The sequence below is a fragment of the Atta cephalotes genome (genome assembly GCF_000143395.1).
Source record: "Atta cephalotes unplaced genomic scaffold scaffold00007, whole genome shotgun sequence".
Lineage (NCBI taxonomy): Eukaryota > Metazoa > Arthropoda > Insecta > Hymenoptera > Formicidae > Atta > Atta cephalotes.
Genome location: NW_012130071.1, coordinates 3,013,076 through 3,033,443, shown reverse-complemented (window position 1 = coordinate 3,033,443; position 20,368 = coordinate 3,013,076). Strand labels below are relative to the sequence as shown.

The following is a 20,368-nucleotide window of genomic DNA, read 5'->3' as shown; positions in this document are numbered from 1 at the left end:
AATCATTGCAATAGTTTTTTTTACAAATATTACACTGTAAAAATACATTTTCAGTGAAAATTTTCACTATAGATGCGAGGCTTCTTGCAACAGTCAATTATTTGTTACAAATATTAAAATATGTATTAGATACAAATTGTTTGATTGTAGATAGTGGGGAATATTACCACATACTTACTAATCTTAGTACAATTTTTATACATGTCGCATTCTTGTGATAGAAAAACAACTGTCAATATTACATAATCTAATTACAAGGATACATAAAGGAAGACAACAATGTTTTTAAATATTCGAATTATTGTGTTTTATCTTTATTGATAAGATATTATATAATGTTTTATATTTTTAAAAAATTCTTCGTTTATCTTATGTTATCAATTCAACTTATGAGTGGATATACAGTATGTAATAGTTCGTAATAGTTTTACATAAAAAAAATTTTATTATTTTTGAGACTAAATTTTGTTGTGTTTAAGACTAAAAATTATTTCGACACATAATTTGCAGAATTGAATATGTATATAAAATTCATACTAAAATATTTAAGCATTAATTGTTAAGATCCAACTCTAACTGTGTAGAATTGTTACTTTTATTACTTACACGGAGAGACTTATACATATATTTCACGGGTTTTAATCAGCTTTTGCGTAATTATTCTGGAACCCCAAAAAATAATCCTTGTAAAGCAGTAGATTACAGGTTCGCGTTTTTCTTTCGAGAAAATCGTGATTTTAGATGAAAGATTGCTTAATTTTATAATTTTTTATAAAATTTGTTTCCCTAGAATATTCAATGAAAAATTATTCAAATCATTCTTCAAATATTAGCTTTTCACAAAGCTAAATATGATTCTTGTATGTAATATATAATTATAATTCTGTTTTTCAATACAACATTTGTTACATATATTCTGAAATAAAGACGCCAACTCTTTCTCTTAATATAATATAAATAATGTGTTTTAATAAAACTTTATTGTCCATTATTAACCAATCCATTATTAGTAGAGTCTTTAAGTTATTGATTCAAGTAGATATGGCAAGTCTTGATTTTGTATCTCATACAAATACATCAAGCACATATCATATAAATATGTTATAACACTTTCGCAGCATTTGCTGTAATCCATCTTCGGAGATCTAATTGCTGATATCGAAGAATCTCCATGGTTATTTCATGACTAACAAATAATTCCTTTAGCTATTTTATTCTACATGACGCAATTTATTATCAGTTTTAAACTTAAATTCGTCGAGATAGTATATACAGACTAATTCAATTTACATACTGATTCTGAAACAAACTTGAAGATTACATTTAGAAAAGAAATTTTAATAATTATGTTTATATTGTTAAAGTGTTTATAATAAAATACAGGTTGTAGTTCATAATATAGATTGTTATTCTCTATAAATTTTTGCTCGTATTCGAATATTCAACGATTCATCAAAAGTACAATACGGAAAAGGCAATGGTTGTTTCACGCCATGGATTTTCAATCCTTAATGTATCCCTGCTTCACCATTTGCCGCATTTGTGGAATATTTCCGTACAAGATAAAAGCTTCGACTTTCGAATTTTCAAAACTATACTACATCGTGCTATCTGTGTTTGCTGTGTTATTAATACTCATTTATCATACTGTGATCTCTATTTCAACACAAAATTTTGAAGAAATAATCACAGGAATTTCAAATATCAACTATTTAGTGTTAAACTATTTTATAATAATCATCACGCTAGTCTTAAGTGGTCCGCAAATGCGTTTGCTACAGTTAGTCAGAAATCTCTCAGAAACTTTCCTCGAAGTCATTTCAGAAAATGTCCAGATTAATTCACGCCAAAAATATTTTCAGTACAATCCTTTTTTTCCTGCAAGAAAGCATTTATAATATAAAAGTATTTAAACAGAACATCATTTTCACCATCTTAGTTTATGTCCGCATTGTATCTCTACATGCTGATATTTGAGATACTTATGTTGTATGTAAATTGTGTTTTAAAAGCCTGTTTCAAAAATATTTATGACAATTTGGCTCACATGCAGAGATTAGTGGTAAATGATACAAAATTATGTGTTCCCGGATTGATTTATCACATACAAAGAAATCAAATCTTATTAAAACTTAAGTTTAAGCCCAAAAAAAGTGGCATTTGAGGGTTAGTGACACAGTACAAATGCTGAACACAATCTTCGGTTTGCAACTCCTTGCTATTACAGTTACATTCTATACTAATATCACTTTTGATATTTACTCTGATGTAATGCGCTGGCAAGATGGAGTATTTATTAGTTTTGATATGCATTTTCTTCACATATTTTACTCACCAATAACATATTACGTTATAAAAATGATGCTATTTGTATGGGCCTGTGAGACTGGCAAGAATCAAGCGCAAGAGATCAGCACTACAGTTCACGATCTACTTAACAATATCAAAGATGAGCAGAACGAGATAAAGAAAAGAAGATTGTTTTATCTATACATTATTTATTTTTTATACCGACACGATTAAATTTATTGAAGTATAATTGTAATTAATTATAATTTCAATTTAATTTCTTTATTCCTATATTTAATTATTTTGCGACCTAATATTACAGTTGCAACTATTTTCTTTACAAATATTGCATCATAAAAATACATTTTTGGCAAAAGGTTTCTATAGATACGACGCTTCTTACAACAGTAAGTGATCATTTATTTATTCTAATTCTTAAAATATCTATTATTTATATTTACCGTTTAATGTTTAGATAATGGGGAAAATTACTATGTATTTAATAATCACAATACAATTTTTAAACATGTCGCATTCTTGCGACAGAAAAACAGCAGTCAATGTTACTCAATCTAATTACAGAGATATATAAAGCGAGGTAAAAGTGTTATTAAATATATATTTCGTTATTGTTAATAAAATATAATATGCAATGTCTTATATTTTTATAAAAATTTTTCGTCAATAATATATTATGTTCGTACATGTAATTGTTTAAAAAACAATAAGAATCTTACACAGTACATGTGAGAATACAATCGATAAAAAATAGTAATTAAACGACTACAATAATCGAAGCTTGATCTTCGATGCTTAAATAATATGAAATATTATATACATGTATGTACACAGAGGAAAGGCTCATATTATAAAATACCGAGTTTATTTTGGGTAAATACTAGAAATCTATGGATAGAATAAAAAATAATAATAGGTCATTTTAAAGGGAATTTAATAAGCTTTAAGATATATTATTAAATAATAATATATTATGTAAAATTTAATTCAAATTTTATTTTTTTTTATAAATTAAAGAAATGTAAAAAGTGTTCAAATCGCAAAGTCAAAAAAATTGTGCTCCTAATATGAAATGTCGAGAAATTGATGTAAATAATCGATATAATAAAACGCAAGTACATCAGTACTGCAATTAAAAAACTTTATTTAATGTTTCTAAACTACAAATAAACACAGCCAGTATATGTGCAAAATGAGTATGCGATGCATTGTAGCCGACTCGTCTTCAGATAGTTAGAACCAAGCATCGCAGAAACAGGCATTCGATGTTTATCATGATTCTTTTATTACGAGTCTTTCTTATTATTGTACAATAACATTTATACTTTAGCAATGATTTTCACTATGACATAGGTTATTTCAGAAATGCGCTGGGTATTTCATATTATGATTTTCACACCTTACCGGTTTTACGATCATCAAATCTAACTTCTGTAATTAAGCAATTTAATTTATGACGTATTTTTCTATTAATACGATCTTACTATCGCCACATGAAGAATTTATTGCCAAATATTTACTTATTAAACAATAAACAAGGTTTAAAAGCTCACCTCAACGAAACTTAAAAACATCCAAATTCTAAAATCTTTTTTTGCAATAATTACCGGCACGATCTAATAAAAGAAGTTTTTCCACTAAATAATTTTCAATTTAAAAAACAATAAATTCATGGTGGAACCAATAGATAGCGTTTATTAGTTTAACGAAAACGCCGCTATCTCATAATAGGGGGCTTTCCTCTATATATATATACATATATATACCATATTTGTAGTCATTTGGATTGCGTGCCGAAAATTTTAGAGGACTTGAAAGCACTGCTAAATTCCTAAATTTCACAATTAAATTTTGATGTTTAAAAAGTATCTAATAAAGTCATCATAATATGTTCAAAATAATTGATTCAAAAACTTCAATATATGGATCTATAATACGTAAGTCATTTTAATAAAAATTGCAGTGTCTATATTCCATATAGTATATAATGATTGAAGGGCTTACTGTAACAGTGAACTAATCTACATTTAAAAAAAGAACCTTATTTGAGAACAAATAGTAAAGCTTGCAATTCATATATTTCCAGTAACGCAAGCCCATTATTGCAATAAGTAATAACTTTCAGTTTATTGAGTTATATGTTGTAAGAATTACATATCATTTGTATTCTAATCTATTCCAAGAGTGGTAAGTGATCGAAAACGCCATGGTTACTTTACAGCTAACAAATAGTTTCTTTAGTTTTGTTTTTTTGCAGTATTTGCTCGCAGTTCCAAATTTAAATTCATCGAGTATAGATCAAAAACTATATCATTTCATTCTTCTTAGGAAGAAACCAACTTAAAACTTATATACTTAAAAACAAAAAACATTCACAATCGCATCTATTTTAATACTAAAGTGCATATGATTAATGCTGTATATCTGATATAAAATGTTATGATCCACTATAAATTTTTATAATCGTGTTAGAAATGTTAAGGATAATCGTGAAAATCAAAATGCGATGGCACAAAAGATGGTTGTGTTATGCAACAGACTTTCGTTCTTTAATGTACCCCTGTTTCATCTGTAGTCGAATTCTGGGAATATTTCCGTACAAGTTCAACATTTCGACTTTCGAGTTTTCGAAATCGTACTATATCCTGTCAACCATTATTATCTGTATTTTGTGTGTTATAAACCTTGTATTCATTGACAATATTATTAAATCAAAACTAAATAGAAATCTGATTTGGATTATTCACGTTGTTATATACTATGTTCTCACCAGTTTTATAGTGATTATCACACATTTTCTGAGTGATCCGCGAATGCGCCTGCTACAGACAATAATGGAGATTTCTTCGAAATTACACTCGAAATCGTATCAAAAACTGTCCAGATTGATCCACGTTAAGGATATATTGAGTAATATCATCAGAGTTGTGCAATTAACTATAATTTTGTCTAAACTGGAGTTAGAAAACAAGTTTTTCACTATCCTGATTGAAATATCTACAATATATTTTGGCCTGTCGGTATTACAAATAATTATGTTGTATATAAATTGTGTTTGTATATTAAAAGCATGTTTTAAGAGAATCGATGACAATCTGGTTCATATGCAAAAGATTGTAATAAATGATATGAAGCCACGTGTCTCCAATGTAATATGCCACACGCAGAGAAATCAATTTTTGCTAATAGAACTTAGAATTTTGAAAAAGCAACATCTAATGATTTGCAACGCGGTACAAATGCTGAATATAATCTTCAATCTGCAATCTCCTTGCTGCTTTAGTCATGTCTTTTTTAATTGTCACCTTCGAATTGTATTCCTACACAATACGTTGGCAAAATGGAGTACTTATCGGATTGGATTGGCACTTTTTTGATGTGCTTGTAACATCTCTGACATATAATATTTTTCAAATAGTATTAATTGTGTGGGCCTGCGAGACGGGTAAGAATCAAGCCCAAAATATCGGTACTACCATTCACGATTTACTTAATAGTACCAATGATAAGAAAATCAAATATGAGGTAGCTACATTATGACGTTATCTATACAATTTTTTGTAATTATGTTAATGCTAACACAATCTTTTTATACATCAAATCTACTGAAATCTATATATTTGCGTTTTTCAATTTTATGTATTTTTTCTTGTATTTAATTATTTTTTCTAACGTTTAACTATCATATCTTTCTAACATTGCAGTTGCAACTATATTCTTTACAATTATTACACCGTAAAAATATATTTTCGATGAAAGGTTTGACTATAGATGCGACGCTTCTTGCAGTAGTAAATAATCAATTATGCTATAAAAATATTAAAATATCTATTATATTATATAAATTTTTGTTTTACTTTAGATAGTGGGGAATATTACTACGTACTTGCTAATCTTTATACAATTTTTAAACATGTCACATTCTTGCGACAGAGAAGCAGCAATTAATGTTACACAATCTAATTAGAAGTATACATAAAGTGATAAAAAATGTTTTTAAATATATGTTTGAAATACTCTGTTTTGTCATTGTTAATAAAATGTAATATGCAATGTTTTATATTTTTATAGAAATTTTTCATTAATATGTTATGTTCATATATGTAATTGATTCAAAAATTTCAATAAATGGCTCTACAATACGTAATAATCATTTTAGTAATAATTTAGTATCCTATTATAAATTGATCAGTACTAATGAACGATATCTTAAAGTTATTATTTATATGAATATGGCAATTTCTTTCTATGAACACACATAAAGGCTTACTAACAGAGATGCAAACCAATATTTTAAAGAAATCTTTGAGATAAATATCAGATCATACATGCATTTTCAATCGCACGTTCGATTGTAGGTTAATCCATTAATGCGATGAGCATTAATAGACTAATCATTTGAGTTTATTGAATCATATGTTATAAAAATTACATATCATTTGTATTAATCTATCCCAAGAGTGATTAGTGTCGATCGAAGAATACCACTACTTCACGATTAACAAACGGTTTTGTTTCTTTGCTGCATACATTGCTCGCAGTTTTAAATTTAAATTCATCGAGTAAGATGCAAAAACCGTATTAATGCATATATTTCTTATTAAAAGCCCAACTTAAAAATTACTTGGAAAAAAACCTAACCGCATCTAATAGCATTTTAATGCTAAAATATATATGATTAATAATACTGTATATTTTTCAAATTGTTACGTTTTCCTATAAATTTTTCTAATCGTGTTCGATTCGAAAGATGAAGAACAATTGCGAAAAACAAAATGTCGAAAAGATGGTGCTTGTGTAATGCAATGGACTTTCAATCTTTAATGTATCCTAGTTTCACTTGGAGTCGCATTCTCGGACTATTTCCGTACAAGCTCAATGCTTCGACTTTCGAAGTTTCGAAACCGTACTTATATATTTATTCTGTCAACAATAGTTATCTGCGTGTGCGATGTTACGAACTTTGCACTCATTTATAGTATTATTAAATCAAAAATAGATTTTGGAGATGTAATTTGGAATATTCACATTGTTATATACTATTTTCTCACCAGTTTTATAATGATCATCACGCATTTCCTAAGTAGTCCGCGAATGCGCTTGCTACAAACAATAATGGAGATCTCTTTGAAATTATCCTCGAAGTCGTATCAAAAACTGTCCAGATCGATCCATGTTAAGGATATATTGAATAATGTCGTCAAAATTATGCAATTAAGCATAAAAATGTCCAAACTATTGAAGGCTCAAGATAATTTTTTCGCTATTCTGTTTGGGCTATTTACAATGTACTTTGCCTTGTATTCATATATAAAGTATTTATATATATAAAGTATATTTAAATTGTTAGAAAATCTCGCGTCTGAATCGTTATGTGTAATGAAATATAAAAAATAATCTTCTAAATCACGTATCTTGTATCAGAGTCGTGACATATTTTTCAAAGAAAAGATAAGTTTCTTGAAATAGATGATAGGAATAACTGCGGTAATATAAGTTCATATGTTCATTCAAGATAATTATATTAAATGGACAATATAAGAATATTCACGTAGCAGTTTTATGTTCAGTCAATGCAGTCGTTCTGTCATAATCATAATTATATAATTTGTTTTTATATTACAATACAAAGCAAAGTTTAATATTTTTAGACATAATTATCAATCCTTAATGTTGTTAGACTTTTTTATTAGCATCTATAAGGTCAATATATCTAATAGAAATACCAGTTATTGAAGCAGAAATAGAATTAAAAGAACACATACAAAAATTATTGTTGGATAGCATTTTTCACTATAATGTGCTGGAAGTAACAGAAAAATCTATCTCGATTATCAAGAACCTTATAAACTACATAATTTTGAAATAATTGAAGATGACGAAGAAGCATAAAATGAAGATAATTTAAATTCTCATCCTCAATATTCAAATGATGACGCAGACTTTAACAGTTCTTATAAAAGATGAGCTGTTAAATATTGATGAAATTAGGATATTAATGAAAAAAATAACAATAAAAGGAATCGTCCGCTAAAATCAGTGCAAAATAAATTTAGAAAAGTTTCATCTGAACGTCAATTAAGATGATGGGAAGAACAATTATATTCAAGTAGAAATTGTATAGAAAAATTATCTTGCATCTTCAAATTTACACATGATAAATTTACAGCTGTTGAATCAGATTTATAGTTCACGATATCGATTTACAAAGATAGCCATTACAAGCTCTCAAGAAGAAATAGAAAATTTAAATTCTATATTTAAGCATCTCACAGTTGGGTATTAAGATTCAAAAAGTTTTACCGAATTGTTTCGAGAAAAATTACGAAATTTGTAACTAGAAGAACAATAAAAAATTCTATTAATTTGCAAAATACAGCTGATGATTTTCTGAAAACAGTGAACTCACTCATCGAACAGTTTAGATCTGAAAATGTTTTTAATTCTGATCAAAGTGATTTCAAATTGGAAATTCATTCTGAAAGATCATTGTCTAATCAAGGAATAAAGAAAGTAGAATGTTGTGCAATCTGGTATATCATCAACAACATATTCATACAACCAATAATATCATATAATGGAAATTTGCTGTCACCATTGTTTATTGTATTAAAAGAAATTAATGATATATTTGGACCAAGAGTACAAGAAATTTTATTTACACCAATAAATGTTATTGTAAAATCTAAATCTGGTAAAATGACTTCAGATAATTAAATAATTTCCTTTCACAACAGATTTTTAGATACTGTTTTACTTTAAAAAGTAAACATAAATTTGCATAAACGAAATAATAAAATTATAATCTCTATATCATTTCTATGATATATTTTATATTTTATTTAAGAATCTCATAACAGTCGTAAAATAGTTATTAATTTAACATTTATATTTCTTACAGATTATTTTAAAATAGTGATTAGAAGAAGCTTGTTTTTCAAACATTCTAATAGCGTTCTTCTTATCGATTCATTTGGACTGGACATTGTCCCAATATTATTTCAGATTTAACACCTGTAGGAAAATATATTACTACTATAATTATACCGAAAGACATTACAGGAAAAATACAACCATTAGATGTTTACGGATTTATAATTTAGAAAAATTTGTTAAAAGGTTTTCAAATATTGTTTTACTTGGAAAATAATATAAATTTACATGAAAGAAATAATATAATAAAATTACAATCTCTGATACATAATCAATTGTCATCTCCGCGATATCACACCTTATTTAAATATTCGTAGTTTAAAAGTGATTATACAAACGAAAGACTAGAAGAATTTGAAAATCCAATAGAATTTAGTTTTGATAAAAGTTCAACAACGTGTGTATCGAAGGTTGCAGTAATATAGCTGTAGTAAAATGTTCATGATGACAAGAAGTCATTAAAAATATTTTTTTATGGATCATTATCATTATTGTAATGAATATATTGAGTAAACGATACAAAATATAAATTTATTGTATATAAACATTTAGAAATTATTTCATTATTAAGTACATTTAGAAATTATTATATAAATGACAAGTAAATAAAATGTTCACAATTATTCTTATCATTTATTCCAAGAAATTTATTATTTCTTTGAAAAATATGTCGACTCTGATATGTGATTTAGAAAATTATTTTTTATATATCATTACACATGACGATTCAGATGCAAAATTTTCTAACAATTTAAATATATTTATATGTATATTAAATATAGTTATTATAATTATTAAATATATATTTTCTAACAAATTCAATGTATTTTTAAATGCAACAATTTTTTGAAAATTTATTTTTTAATGATTCAATCTTGTACAATAATTTTAATAGAAGAATGGATTTGGAATAAAATTATTTTTAATTTTTATTCATAGAAGAAATTAATAGATCAATTCTAAGCAGAATCATAAGACTCGTAACTTCGCAGATAACATTTATGTTGCATAAGATATCTAAAAGACGTCTTTTAGATGTAATTCTTCTCTTGTTAGTTATAACTCTAACATACTTGACGATTTACGGGAACATAAATTGTCATAGTTTTGAACAGACTTGTTTTTACTTTCGATTTTATTGACTTACTTTTATTTTTGATATATTATACTAATATATCTTATACTTCGCGTCAGTTAATTTTCAAACGAGTAAAAATCAATATCGACAATTCTAATTTTAATGCACTTAATCAGATCTCTGATTAAGAGTTTTGATTACAGTATTTTATATAAAGTAACATAAATTATTATTTGATTCTGTACCTCTTATTTACACTAATAATTTATTATTTTAATATATCTATTTGTTCTATAGAATATCATAAAATATTCGTAATTAATGAATTCTCAAATCATTTGATACAAGTCTGTGAAACTGGATTCTCGATTTTCAACCGAGGAATTTGACAAAATTATTTTATCGAGGGACATAATTAATCTACTGTTGACTGAAATATTAATAAAAATATAAATATTCCTATCTTATTGTAATCTAATATTTAATATTTTTTGAATTCTTTATATATTGACACTTTACCATTGATAGTTTTTTTAAATTTTCATTGTATTCGTTTTATTCAGTTTGTTAATTTAAAATTGTATTTCTGCGTTTTAACACTGAAAAAGACTTTATAAACCGAAACGTTTGTTCATTATATTAATTTAAAGTTAATTTAATTATAGCTCAAAATAAGCCATGACATTTTGTAATTTAAAAAAAAATGTTATATTAAAAAAAAAGATTGTTAAATGATCGTTAAATGATCGTTATATTCAAAATTATATTATATATACAATCCTTATTTTAAGACAACTATTAAAGTGTGTGTTTATAAATAAAATTACCTAATTCTTATCTACAAATTTTGCAACCTCCTTCCCCTTCCCAATCTTTTCTTTCCTTCCTTTTTTCTTTGTTCTTTTTCTATCTCTATTCCTTTTCCAATTTTATCCCTTCTCTTAACAAGATAATAACAACAAGATAAAGCAACAATGTCGCTCACACTGATAATATAATATAAACAATTTGACTGAACTAATTTCAATTTTTATCTCTGATTGCATTTGCTCCTTGCGAATTAAATTGACTCATTGTTTTAATTACTGATTATATCCTGGTTTATCAATCGCAATTGAGATATATGTACAATAATTTTATTTATTAACATACACTTTAATATAGTTGTCTATTAAAATAACCCAAGTGGGAATTGACCGGAGGTACTAGTCCAATATCATTTTTCAGTATTTAAAACCAACGCGATATTGAATCCCAGTATTGATATGATATCTGAGAAATGCTGGGACGATAGCAACGGGCCAATATTCGTAATACAGTACTATTACAGTACAGGATGATAGCATTGTAACATTATCAAAAATTGGTACTTATATAATTGGTACTTATATTGTATCAAATATCAATAACGATTCTTGGTACTATTACAGTATGGGATTACTGTACAAGATGACAGCATCGTAATAGTATCAAAAATCAATGCATACATTATACCAAATATCAATATTGTTTCATGATACTATACTTACGGCTGTATGGGATTAATATACTGGATGATAGTATCGAAACAGTACCAAAAATCAGTACAAATATTGATATTGATTCAATATTGTACCAAAAATCTATACTATTTATACTATCTTTTTAGATAGTATAAATAATATAATTATATAATAATAGAGATATAACATATCTCTATGCCTTTCAATCTGAAAATAATATTAGCATTTTCTGTCAAAATTGTGAACAGAAAGTACAGTTTTTTTAATTCAGTTAAATTCAAAAATAATATCAGCAATTTCTGTGCAACGTCCCAGTCAGAAATGATAATGATGACATCGATTTCATTATCATTTCTGATTGGGGCGAATACTGCTCAATTCAATATTCTAAACATAAAATGCAATTTTTCAATATAATTGAATAAAAAATATTTTTAATTTAAAAATGGAACATAAATGCTATTTAAATTATTCAAAATTATAAGTCGGAAATTTTTCGTTTTAATCCAACTAAGTTCAAAAAAGTTGTAACGTAAAAATAATTGAGCTATGTTCTTCTGTTTTTCTCTGATTAGAAGTAAAATGTATGATCGATGTGAACACTCGCAAACCAAGTTGAACACAGCCCGAATATTAGACTAATCACGGCGCGCGACATTGGCCAAACGAGACTAGATTATCCGACTTACCCAATGTTATCTCATAGTAATGTAAATTATTTATATTTTATTATATCTATTAAATGATATTTTTATTATCTATATAATTTCGTGCATACTTCAGCTGGTTGTAATTGAAGTAGAGAATGTATAACACATTTACCAATTGAAGAAGTGGTATAACGGGTAACATAGAAGACTCATAAGTCCAGAAGTTCTCAGAGAGGTAAGTCTCAGAGAGGTAAGTCTCGGGTTCTCAAATTCCACCAAGATGCGTTTTTTAATACCAATTTGAAGTGGTTAATTTAAAGTATGATTATTATAAATGTCTTAGGAATAAAATTTGTAACCCTTAAACATGAATGTTTTTTTTCGAATATTAAACTAGTGTCAGCTCGGTTCCATTTCAATCTATTTTCATGGATTTAAAGTACGCATTAAAACAATTTTAATCCATTTTAATCCATTCTCATTTGCTGGGTAATAGTATCTCGTCGGTGATGAACCAAATATCGATTTATCAGTCTTGAAAAATGGATGTATGTATCAGTGCAGAAAAGTGGATGTTGCTATATAGTCTACATCCACTTTTTCAGAGGGCAGTAGTGCGCAGCAGTATTTTATGGTTACAAGAAAAAAGGTCTTCATGTCTTCTCTCAGATTCCTTTCTGATTGAAGAAAGAAAAAAGAGAAATGAAAAGAGAAACTAAAGAAAATTCAATTTGGTTCAGTTGTAAACAACAACAAACAAAAACTCAGCCATTTTTCAGTCATTGGCAATCATTAGTGTATAGCCGGTAACAAAGGATGGAGAAGAGTACATTTGCGTCATGCTCAAATTATTTCGACAGATTGCGAGGCAAAACACGCAATATCGATGAAGGCATCGAGAGACTTTCTGACACTTGGAAAACTCCGCAACTTCTCATCGGTGGCTACGCAGAGCGTACGATTGAGACTAATGTCTACCTGGAGGGGTTGTGGGAGTCTATACGGAATACTGGCGTAAATACTGTTCGGTTAATATAATATCTCGGATCTCCTCCTATGTGATCATTAAATTATTAAACCATTTCCTATGTGATTCAACATTCCTTTTAATGTTTTCCTATTCCTTAACTGGATTAGTGCCTGATTATGTTTTTCAAAAGATTTTTGAATCTAAAAAGTTTGAAAAATTTGTATACTCTTTCAACATTCAAGAATACGATTTAAAATCATATAATCCGAAACATTTTTTATTTTTTTTATATGAGTCCGAATTTTGAAGCAGAATGATTCAAAATTAAATATTCATCTTTTTAAAGACCCGATTGGACAATAGAAGATTGAGTGTTTTCCATTTAATGATATTTGATAAACATATATAACACATATATTAATTAATATTTTTCCTTTAAACAAACTATATACATATAAAAGTTATATTTATAACATTTTATTAAATAACATATTTTTTAATAACACATTAGTTTTGAATAACACATTAGTTTGTTTATTTATTTGTTATTATTTTATTGTTAAGCTAAAATTTAAAAACATTTAGAGATTTTTATATAAGTACTTTAATTCAAAATAACGTAACTGCAAAGTTTTATCGTTTATTAGTTATAAAAATTTAGAGTAAATGTTTTATTTATTTATTGGATGCAGAAGTTAGATGTAATTTACTTTAATATAAATTATCTTAATATATAAAATACTTATTAAAAAATTTGACAAACTTTTGTCAAATTTTTTTTTATTTTATAATACATTTCCATATATTTTTATTAGAGCATGATTTAAAAAAATACTATTTCTTATTTTGAAATAACTTATAATCCAAATGGTAAACTTATTAAAAAAATTTGTTGTATTACTTTTAAATATGGTTTAAAATAATCTGTAATCATTTAATAATTTTTTTATTATTTTGAAATAATAAAATCTATATCTTAAGGTTTATTTGCGTCAGTCACTGTGCGTACATGCTCCAACATACTCCTATCATAGTTCCTACTCATTCAAACATTGGTTATATTGCTAAGTAATCATTCCATGAATGTGTTCCAAAATTCTGCTAGCATAGTTCATGTTACCTATTACTGATTTACAGCATTGGCAATGAATTTTGAAATGCAGTCTGAATTATATCCTTACTGTACGAAATAAGATATCATGTACTATGAGTAGTGTATTAATTATGAAGAAATTGTGAAGTGAGCATTTGATTATATGTATTGTGCAATTAATCACAGGTTGAGATGGAAAAACTTCAATCAAAATTGAAACCATCTTTGGATAAGACAGATCAATTACTGAAAGAGTCGCAAGAGATGTACAAAGATTTAAAAGAGCAGTGCGACAATTTGGACATTGTTCTAGCAGAATATGGCTATCATTATGACGAGAGTAATGATGGACAAGAGAATCATTTACGGTACTATATTTTTGCTTACATCTTATATATTATATATTATAATTTGAATAAGTTTTAGATCCCTGAGATTTTTTCTACATTTGCAATTTTATATATAGAATATCATATTACAGAAGCAACGTTTGATTTAATCACTCAAGTTTTAAGTGTTTATAATCATCATTTTATCTTTAGGATTTATTATATGAAAGGATAGAAGCAAAAGGGTTTAAATCGAACGCAGATAGAAAAAAATATAAATTATAATATGTGTTCTAAGTTACTTACTATAATTTTTTAATAATTATAACAAACGAAATATTAAAATTAATAACGGATCCTTATAGTTTTTTATACATATTTTTTTCTAACAAAGAGTTTTTTAATTGAAAAATTTTATAAAATAATAAAAAAGATAAAATCGTTATTTACTACGCTGTGAACAATTCCGTAGATATAATTTATTTCTACCAATGTAGATTAATTGTTATCTCGGTTTAATTTATTCTTTATCTTTTCCTAATTCTTAGAATTAGAAAAACAAAAAGTAAATGAAACTAAAATTGAAGTTGGTCTACATCAGTAGAAACGAACATTAATCAAATATAGTTGCTCATGATATTTTTCTTTTCTTTTAGAAACGATAATCAGAATCCCATAAATGACTGTGCTTTTGATACTGAAGAGATGCTTGATATGGAAGTTGAATTTACGCCAAACTTGACATGGAAATGTAAGACTAAATCCAGAGAATCGGACTCTTCCAATGCAAGCCAGAAAAATATCATCAAGGGTATCACAACGCCTGTATTCAAAAGTCTAGAATCAGTTTTACATTCAGAAATTCTAAATGGAAAAGGAGCGTTTATAAATAACGCATCAGTGCAAAAATCAAATTACTCAAAACAAATTACAAAAGTATTGAGGAGATAATCTCCATATATATTTTCCGCTTTTCTATTTTTCAACAATGTAAAAAAGAAAAGATGTATCTATTATTTGCGTTGTTAAAAGATATGCTTGTTCAGTACATTACGACAGCGTAATAAAAATGATTAAAATATTGATTGGAAAATAAATTAAATTATTTAAATAAATTTATGTTTAATTCAATTCTTAAAATAAATACACATGTTTATATATTGTTGGTATAAAGTGTGCAGGATAATGTTTGTATTCTAATGTTACTTGGCTAGATATAATTTTTTTTTATATATAATTATCATGTGACAAACGAAATGTTAGAATTGAAAATGAAACTAGATAGTTCTTACGGATTTATATATATATTTTTTAACAAAGAATTTTTTAATTGAAAAGTTTAATAATAAAAGATGAGAAAAATAAAATTGTTATTTGTTATCATTTACTTTGGCCTTCGTATTTGTTTAATCTCCAAAAAATTTATTTCAACGAGACAGATATCATTAAAATGAGAAGGAGCTGTCATTTGCTGCAAATAATCTTCGCACGGAAGTAATCTAACTTAACCCAACCGATTCAACCTAACCTTAAAAGTGTGAAACTGTTATTGAGGAATTGATTGCTAACACATTGAATTGTTCAATAATACGTTATTGTTCAACAATATAAATTGTCAGGCTGCTGATTATCGATCTAAGTTGAAGCAATAAGTAATAAATTTTATAATGAGTGAGTTAAATATTATTAAAATATTTCTAAATTATATACATTTATTGTAACATATATACATGTTTATAGAAAAGAATCAAATTTGTCAGCACAAAGACGTTTTTCAAAGAATGAATTATTTATATCAGGTATGAATAATTTGAAATTTATCATCCATCAATAAGCGATATTTACTTACCCATTATGATTATTTTTACTTGATAAAGTAATATAGAAACAATATGTTATTGTGATTTATTTAATATTTTCTTGCAGGCTAGTCATCTAATGGCATTAAAGAATCGAGTTATGGCATCTTACTTTGGTAACCATATGTTCGCTTGTGCTAAGAAGGCAGTATTGCGCATGTAAGTTTCTAGATAATTTATTATAAAGAATTATTTACAGGAATTGTTAACGATTCGTTATTTTAGGGAACCAAATTTGAAAAGAACTGTATGTAAATGTTGTCAAAGTCCACTCATATCTGGAGAGACAGCAAGAGTTAGATTAGTATCAAAACCCATAAAGGGTGTCAAATGGACGTGTTTAACTTGCATGAATAGTAAGAGATATCCTACAAAAAAAGGATACAAATTATGGCTCGACCAGCCGGAATCACTATTTCGGATATTAGATTTTACACCAAAATCAAAGAACAAAAACTTTCAGCAACTTGGCTCTGAAAGCAATCTTGAAGAAGTAAAAGAACAAACTGAAAACTATCCTAGAAATCCTACAAGTTAAATCGTTTGAATAATGTCAATTAAGATAAAAGTAAAGAAAAGCAGTTGATCTTAAATGTATTTTACAGATCATTAACTCAAGATTTGGTGTATGAATATTTTTTATTAATGACTTACATAAAATATGTTACAATATTACAATAAATTTGTAATTAATAAAACAGATACTTTTGCTAACTGGAATATTCATAACCATCTAGTAATATCATGATACCGATAATAGTTTTACATTAAATGTTCTTAGAAATAACTCGATCGTAAGTTAAGTTACTGTTGTTATCGAGTAATTGCGATACGTTTTTTTTTACGGAAAGTGGCATCCGCAGGGAATTCCTGGAGGTCACGATTTCTGTTCTCAGCCGAGGACGGTTTGTGAAGTCGCTATTAAAGTGTAAAGTCGACATGGTTTTCGAAGGCAAGATTATTTCGCCGTAATGACACTGGAATTCGCTGCGAGCGTCATTACTTCATCTAACTATGATATGACTATGTCCGCCCACCGCCAGTGACTCGTGCAAAATCATTACGAGTTAAATCATCACACTCATACTTGGGCGCAATCAAATCACAGTTTACTTGGAAAGAAGAAAAAATATCAGTCATTTAATATTCTATCTTAAATAAATATACTAACACAAAATTAACAGTACTAACTTAGAAATTATACGCACTATCTTGATTATAAACGTTCCGTTGTGCGAGTAGCAACACGTAATTGTTCGTTCACCAAATACAGCAATCCGCATCGCTTAGATGCCAGAAACGTGGCAGTGATCGTTGTAAAACGTACAAGATGCGTTCGTATTTCGAACGCACGTACGTACCTCGGAAACGCATAAATATTAAACTAACGAGAAAAATAATACAAAAACTGGGCTGGACGGAATCTACACATTCACTTATATACATATATCTGTCGTGCCAAGCTTCGGTCGTGTCGAGTTATCTCACACACAGTATCTATTTTACCTAGCTTATATTCTTCTCTCTTTCTTTTCTTTTGCTTTTTTTTTGATTCTTCTAAAAAGTAGTTCTAACGATAAAGTCAGACGGGACTCCAGGTTGGCAACGCACACATATATACATGCACACACCAGCTACAGGGATTAATTACTCCAGTAATATTGACTGTGTCGTTCGTCGTCACTCTTCATCATGAGTCCTTTCGCAAGCTCTCGCGGAAGAGTCTGAACTGAAAATGGCAAAAGTCACGCAAGTGAGAAAGGGCGGATCTCGCGAATGTTGTGTCTCGTGTTTCATATCGTGTTGTGTCGCTCTTCTCGTACACGCGTCTACTCGCAAGACAAACCCGACCAATATTTAACTCGGTTATTGTCAAAGAGGTGTGTGCATGCGAGTCGCCCGAAGTACGCTCCGAAGAGGCGCGTGCAATGAAAAAGAGCCGCGGACAAAGAGGTACAACGTACGGCGATGGAGCTTATTTAAAGATAGAAAGGGAGGAGGAGAGGATGGGCTGAGTGTGCCCGTGTATCAGAGCTGATTTATATTAGCCCCGAAACGAACTGGGGCTGACCGTCGCGGTCGACCGTCAGTTGCGGCATCACGTTCGGGGAAGGCTGAAACGTTGATCCTTGAAAACCCATTGCCGATTCGTATAACTGAAGTATAAAAACAAATTGCGTGTTTAAGAATTATGCTTTAAGAATTATACTTTACAGTCTTTACAGAAATACAATTTAATACTGGAAATTACTTACTTCGAGTATTAAAAGCACAATAATGAATAATGACGCTTTTAATACTTAAAAAAAAAAGAATTAATCACTACCTTCAGTTTATTAAATTTCTATAAGAAGGAGACTAATTGCACTACACATCTATTATGCATTATTAACGATTACAATTTTTTTTATGTATTGATTCTTAAAGCAAAAAGAACTAGGCCAAATATTCTATTTATTTGTATATAATGCATACATCCTTTTCGTTACTTTCAAGTCGTGTAATTCATTACTTAATTCCAATATCGTGCAACTGATATTGATTATCGTAATTTTCAGTTCCTCCATTACTCCATTACAGTTAAAACTATGATCTCAAAGAGAGAATCACTAATCAGAGTTAAGTCTGTCAGTGTAATAAGGCTTTACTGTCTTATAATATCCATTAGCATTACTCGACTTACATTATGATTTCCTGGAAGCGTCGTGTAATCCGGCGTGGTCGGACGATGCCTGTTCGTAGGCAATGGATGTTGAATGGTTGCGTAAGTGTTATCTTGGGATGTATCACCCATGCCAACGCTTACGCCACTGCCGCGTCTTTCGCCGCCGAGACCGCCCTCGGGCTCGCTGAACACTTGCATCGTTAACTCTTGCTCCTCGTAGAGTTTCAATTTTCTACAATCAAGAACAATACTTTATCATATATCACATACGTAAGGTTATACATGCGCGAGAAATAAGATAATATTTACTGCTCGATCCATAGAGGATTCTCCGTTGTGTTCAATTCGTCAATGATCTGTTTCTTAATTAGGCCATCCTTCTTACGTATATCATTTGGCACAGTTATCACCCTGAAGTATCATTGATGTAGATGTATTGAATGAATGAATAAGATAAGAACATGTCTGAAATCTTGGTAGTCTTACCAATGGCGTAGACAGCAACAAACGACTGTAACAGTAACCGCACCTACGAGTAGAACAACTAAAAGAGCTATTAAAGCAGCGAGTGCAGGATCAAATGGTTCTTCTTGAATCCCAGCATATGCGGGCTGAAATAATTGTAAGTTTTATGCACATATTCAATAATTTTAGTAATATTATTGATTGTTATACTACAAGAAAATTTATTTTATCTAGTTTACTATTATAAAATAATCATTTCTACAGTTTTAAATCACGATATTACTACTTACCACAACATTCTCTATGGCAAACCCAGCGTAGTAATGTTTTAAAAAATCATACTTCGCATCAATAACTTTGAGCACATGAGGTATCGGCGCGATAGTTTGAGTTTTCGGTTCGACAACATGCAAATACATGTCGCACCTAAAAAAATTATTTCATATAGATGATATACGATATATATATATATATATATATATATATATATATATATATATATATATATATATATATA

The 20,368-nt window shown here is 28.2% G+C and overlaps 3 protein-coding genes and 1 pseudogene across 3 annotated transcripts in view; 3 read left to right on the top strand and 1 right to left on the bottom strand.

Annotated features, from left to right (window-relative positions):
- The first annotated feature begins 2,047 nt into the window (after positions 1–2,047).
- On the top strand, positions 2,048–2,881 carry LOC105626986 (annotated as a pseudogene).
- Positions 2,882–13,286: 10,405 nt separating this feature from the next.
- LOC105626919 lies at positions 13,287–15,813 on the top strand. The gene is made up of 3 exons (XM_012208210.1): positions 13,287–13,484; positions 14,720–14,901; positions 15,519–15,813. The coding sequence occupies exons 1-3, from the start codon at positions 13,287–13,289 to the stop codon at positions 15,811–15,813; spliced, it is 675 nt and encodes a 224-aa protein (XP_012063600.1).
- Positions 15,814–16,643: 830 nt separating this feature from the next.
- LOC105626917 (ribonuclease P protein subunit p21) lies at positions 16,644–17,259 on the top strand. Its single transcript, XM_012208209.1, has 3 exons — positions 16,644–16,661; positions 16,789–16,880; positions 16,947–17,259. Exons 1-3 carry the CDS (start codon positions 16,644–16,646, stop codon positions 17,257–17,259), a joined length of 423 nt encoding a protein of 140 aa, XP_012063599.1.
- Positions 17,260–18,760: 1,501 nt separating this feature from the next.
- Positions 18,761–20,368, bottom strand: part of LOC105626985 (cadherin-87A-like) — a 65,602-nt gene continuing 63,994 nt past the window's right edge. The window contains exons 17-21 of the mRNA XM_012208269.1: positions 20,142–20,277; positions 19,873–19,997; positions 19,696–19,797; positions 19,405–19,618; positions 18,761–18,877 (exon numbers count right to left, since the gene is read on the bottom strand). Of these exons, the coding sequence (XP_012063659.1) occupies positions 18,761–18,877; positions 19,405–19,618; positions 19,696–19,797; positions 19,873–19,997; positions 20,142–20,277 (694 nt within the window). The remainder of the gene's footprint in view (positions 18,878–19,404; positions 19,619–19,695; positions 19,798–19,872; positions 19,998–20,141; positions 20,278–20,368) is intronic.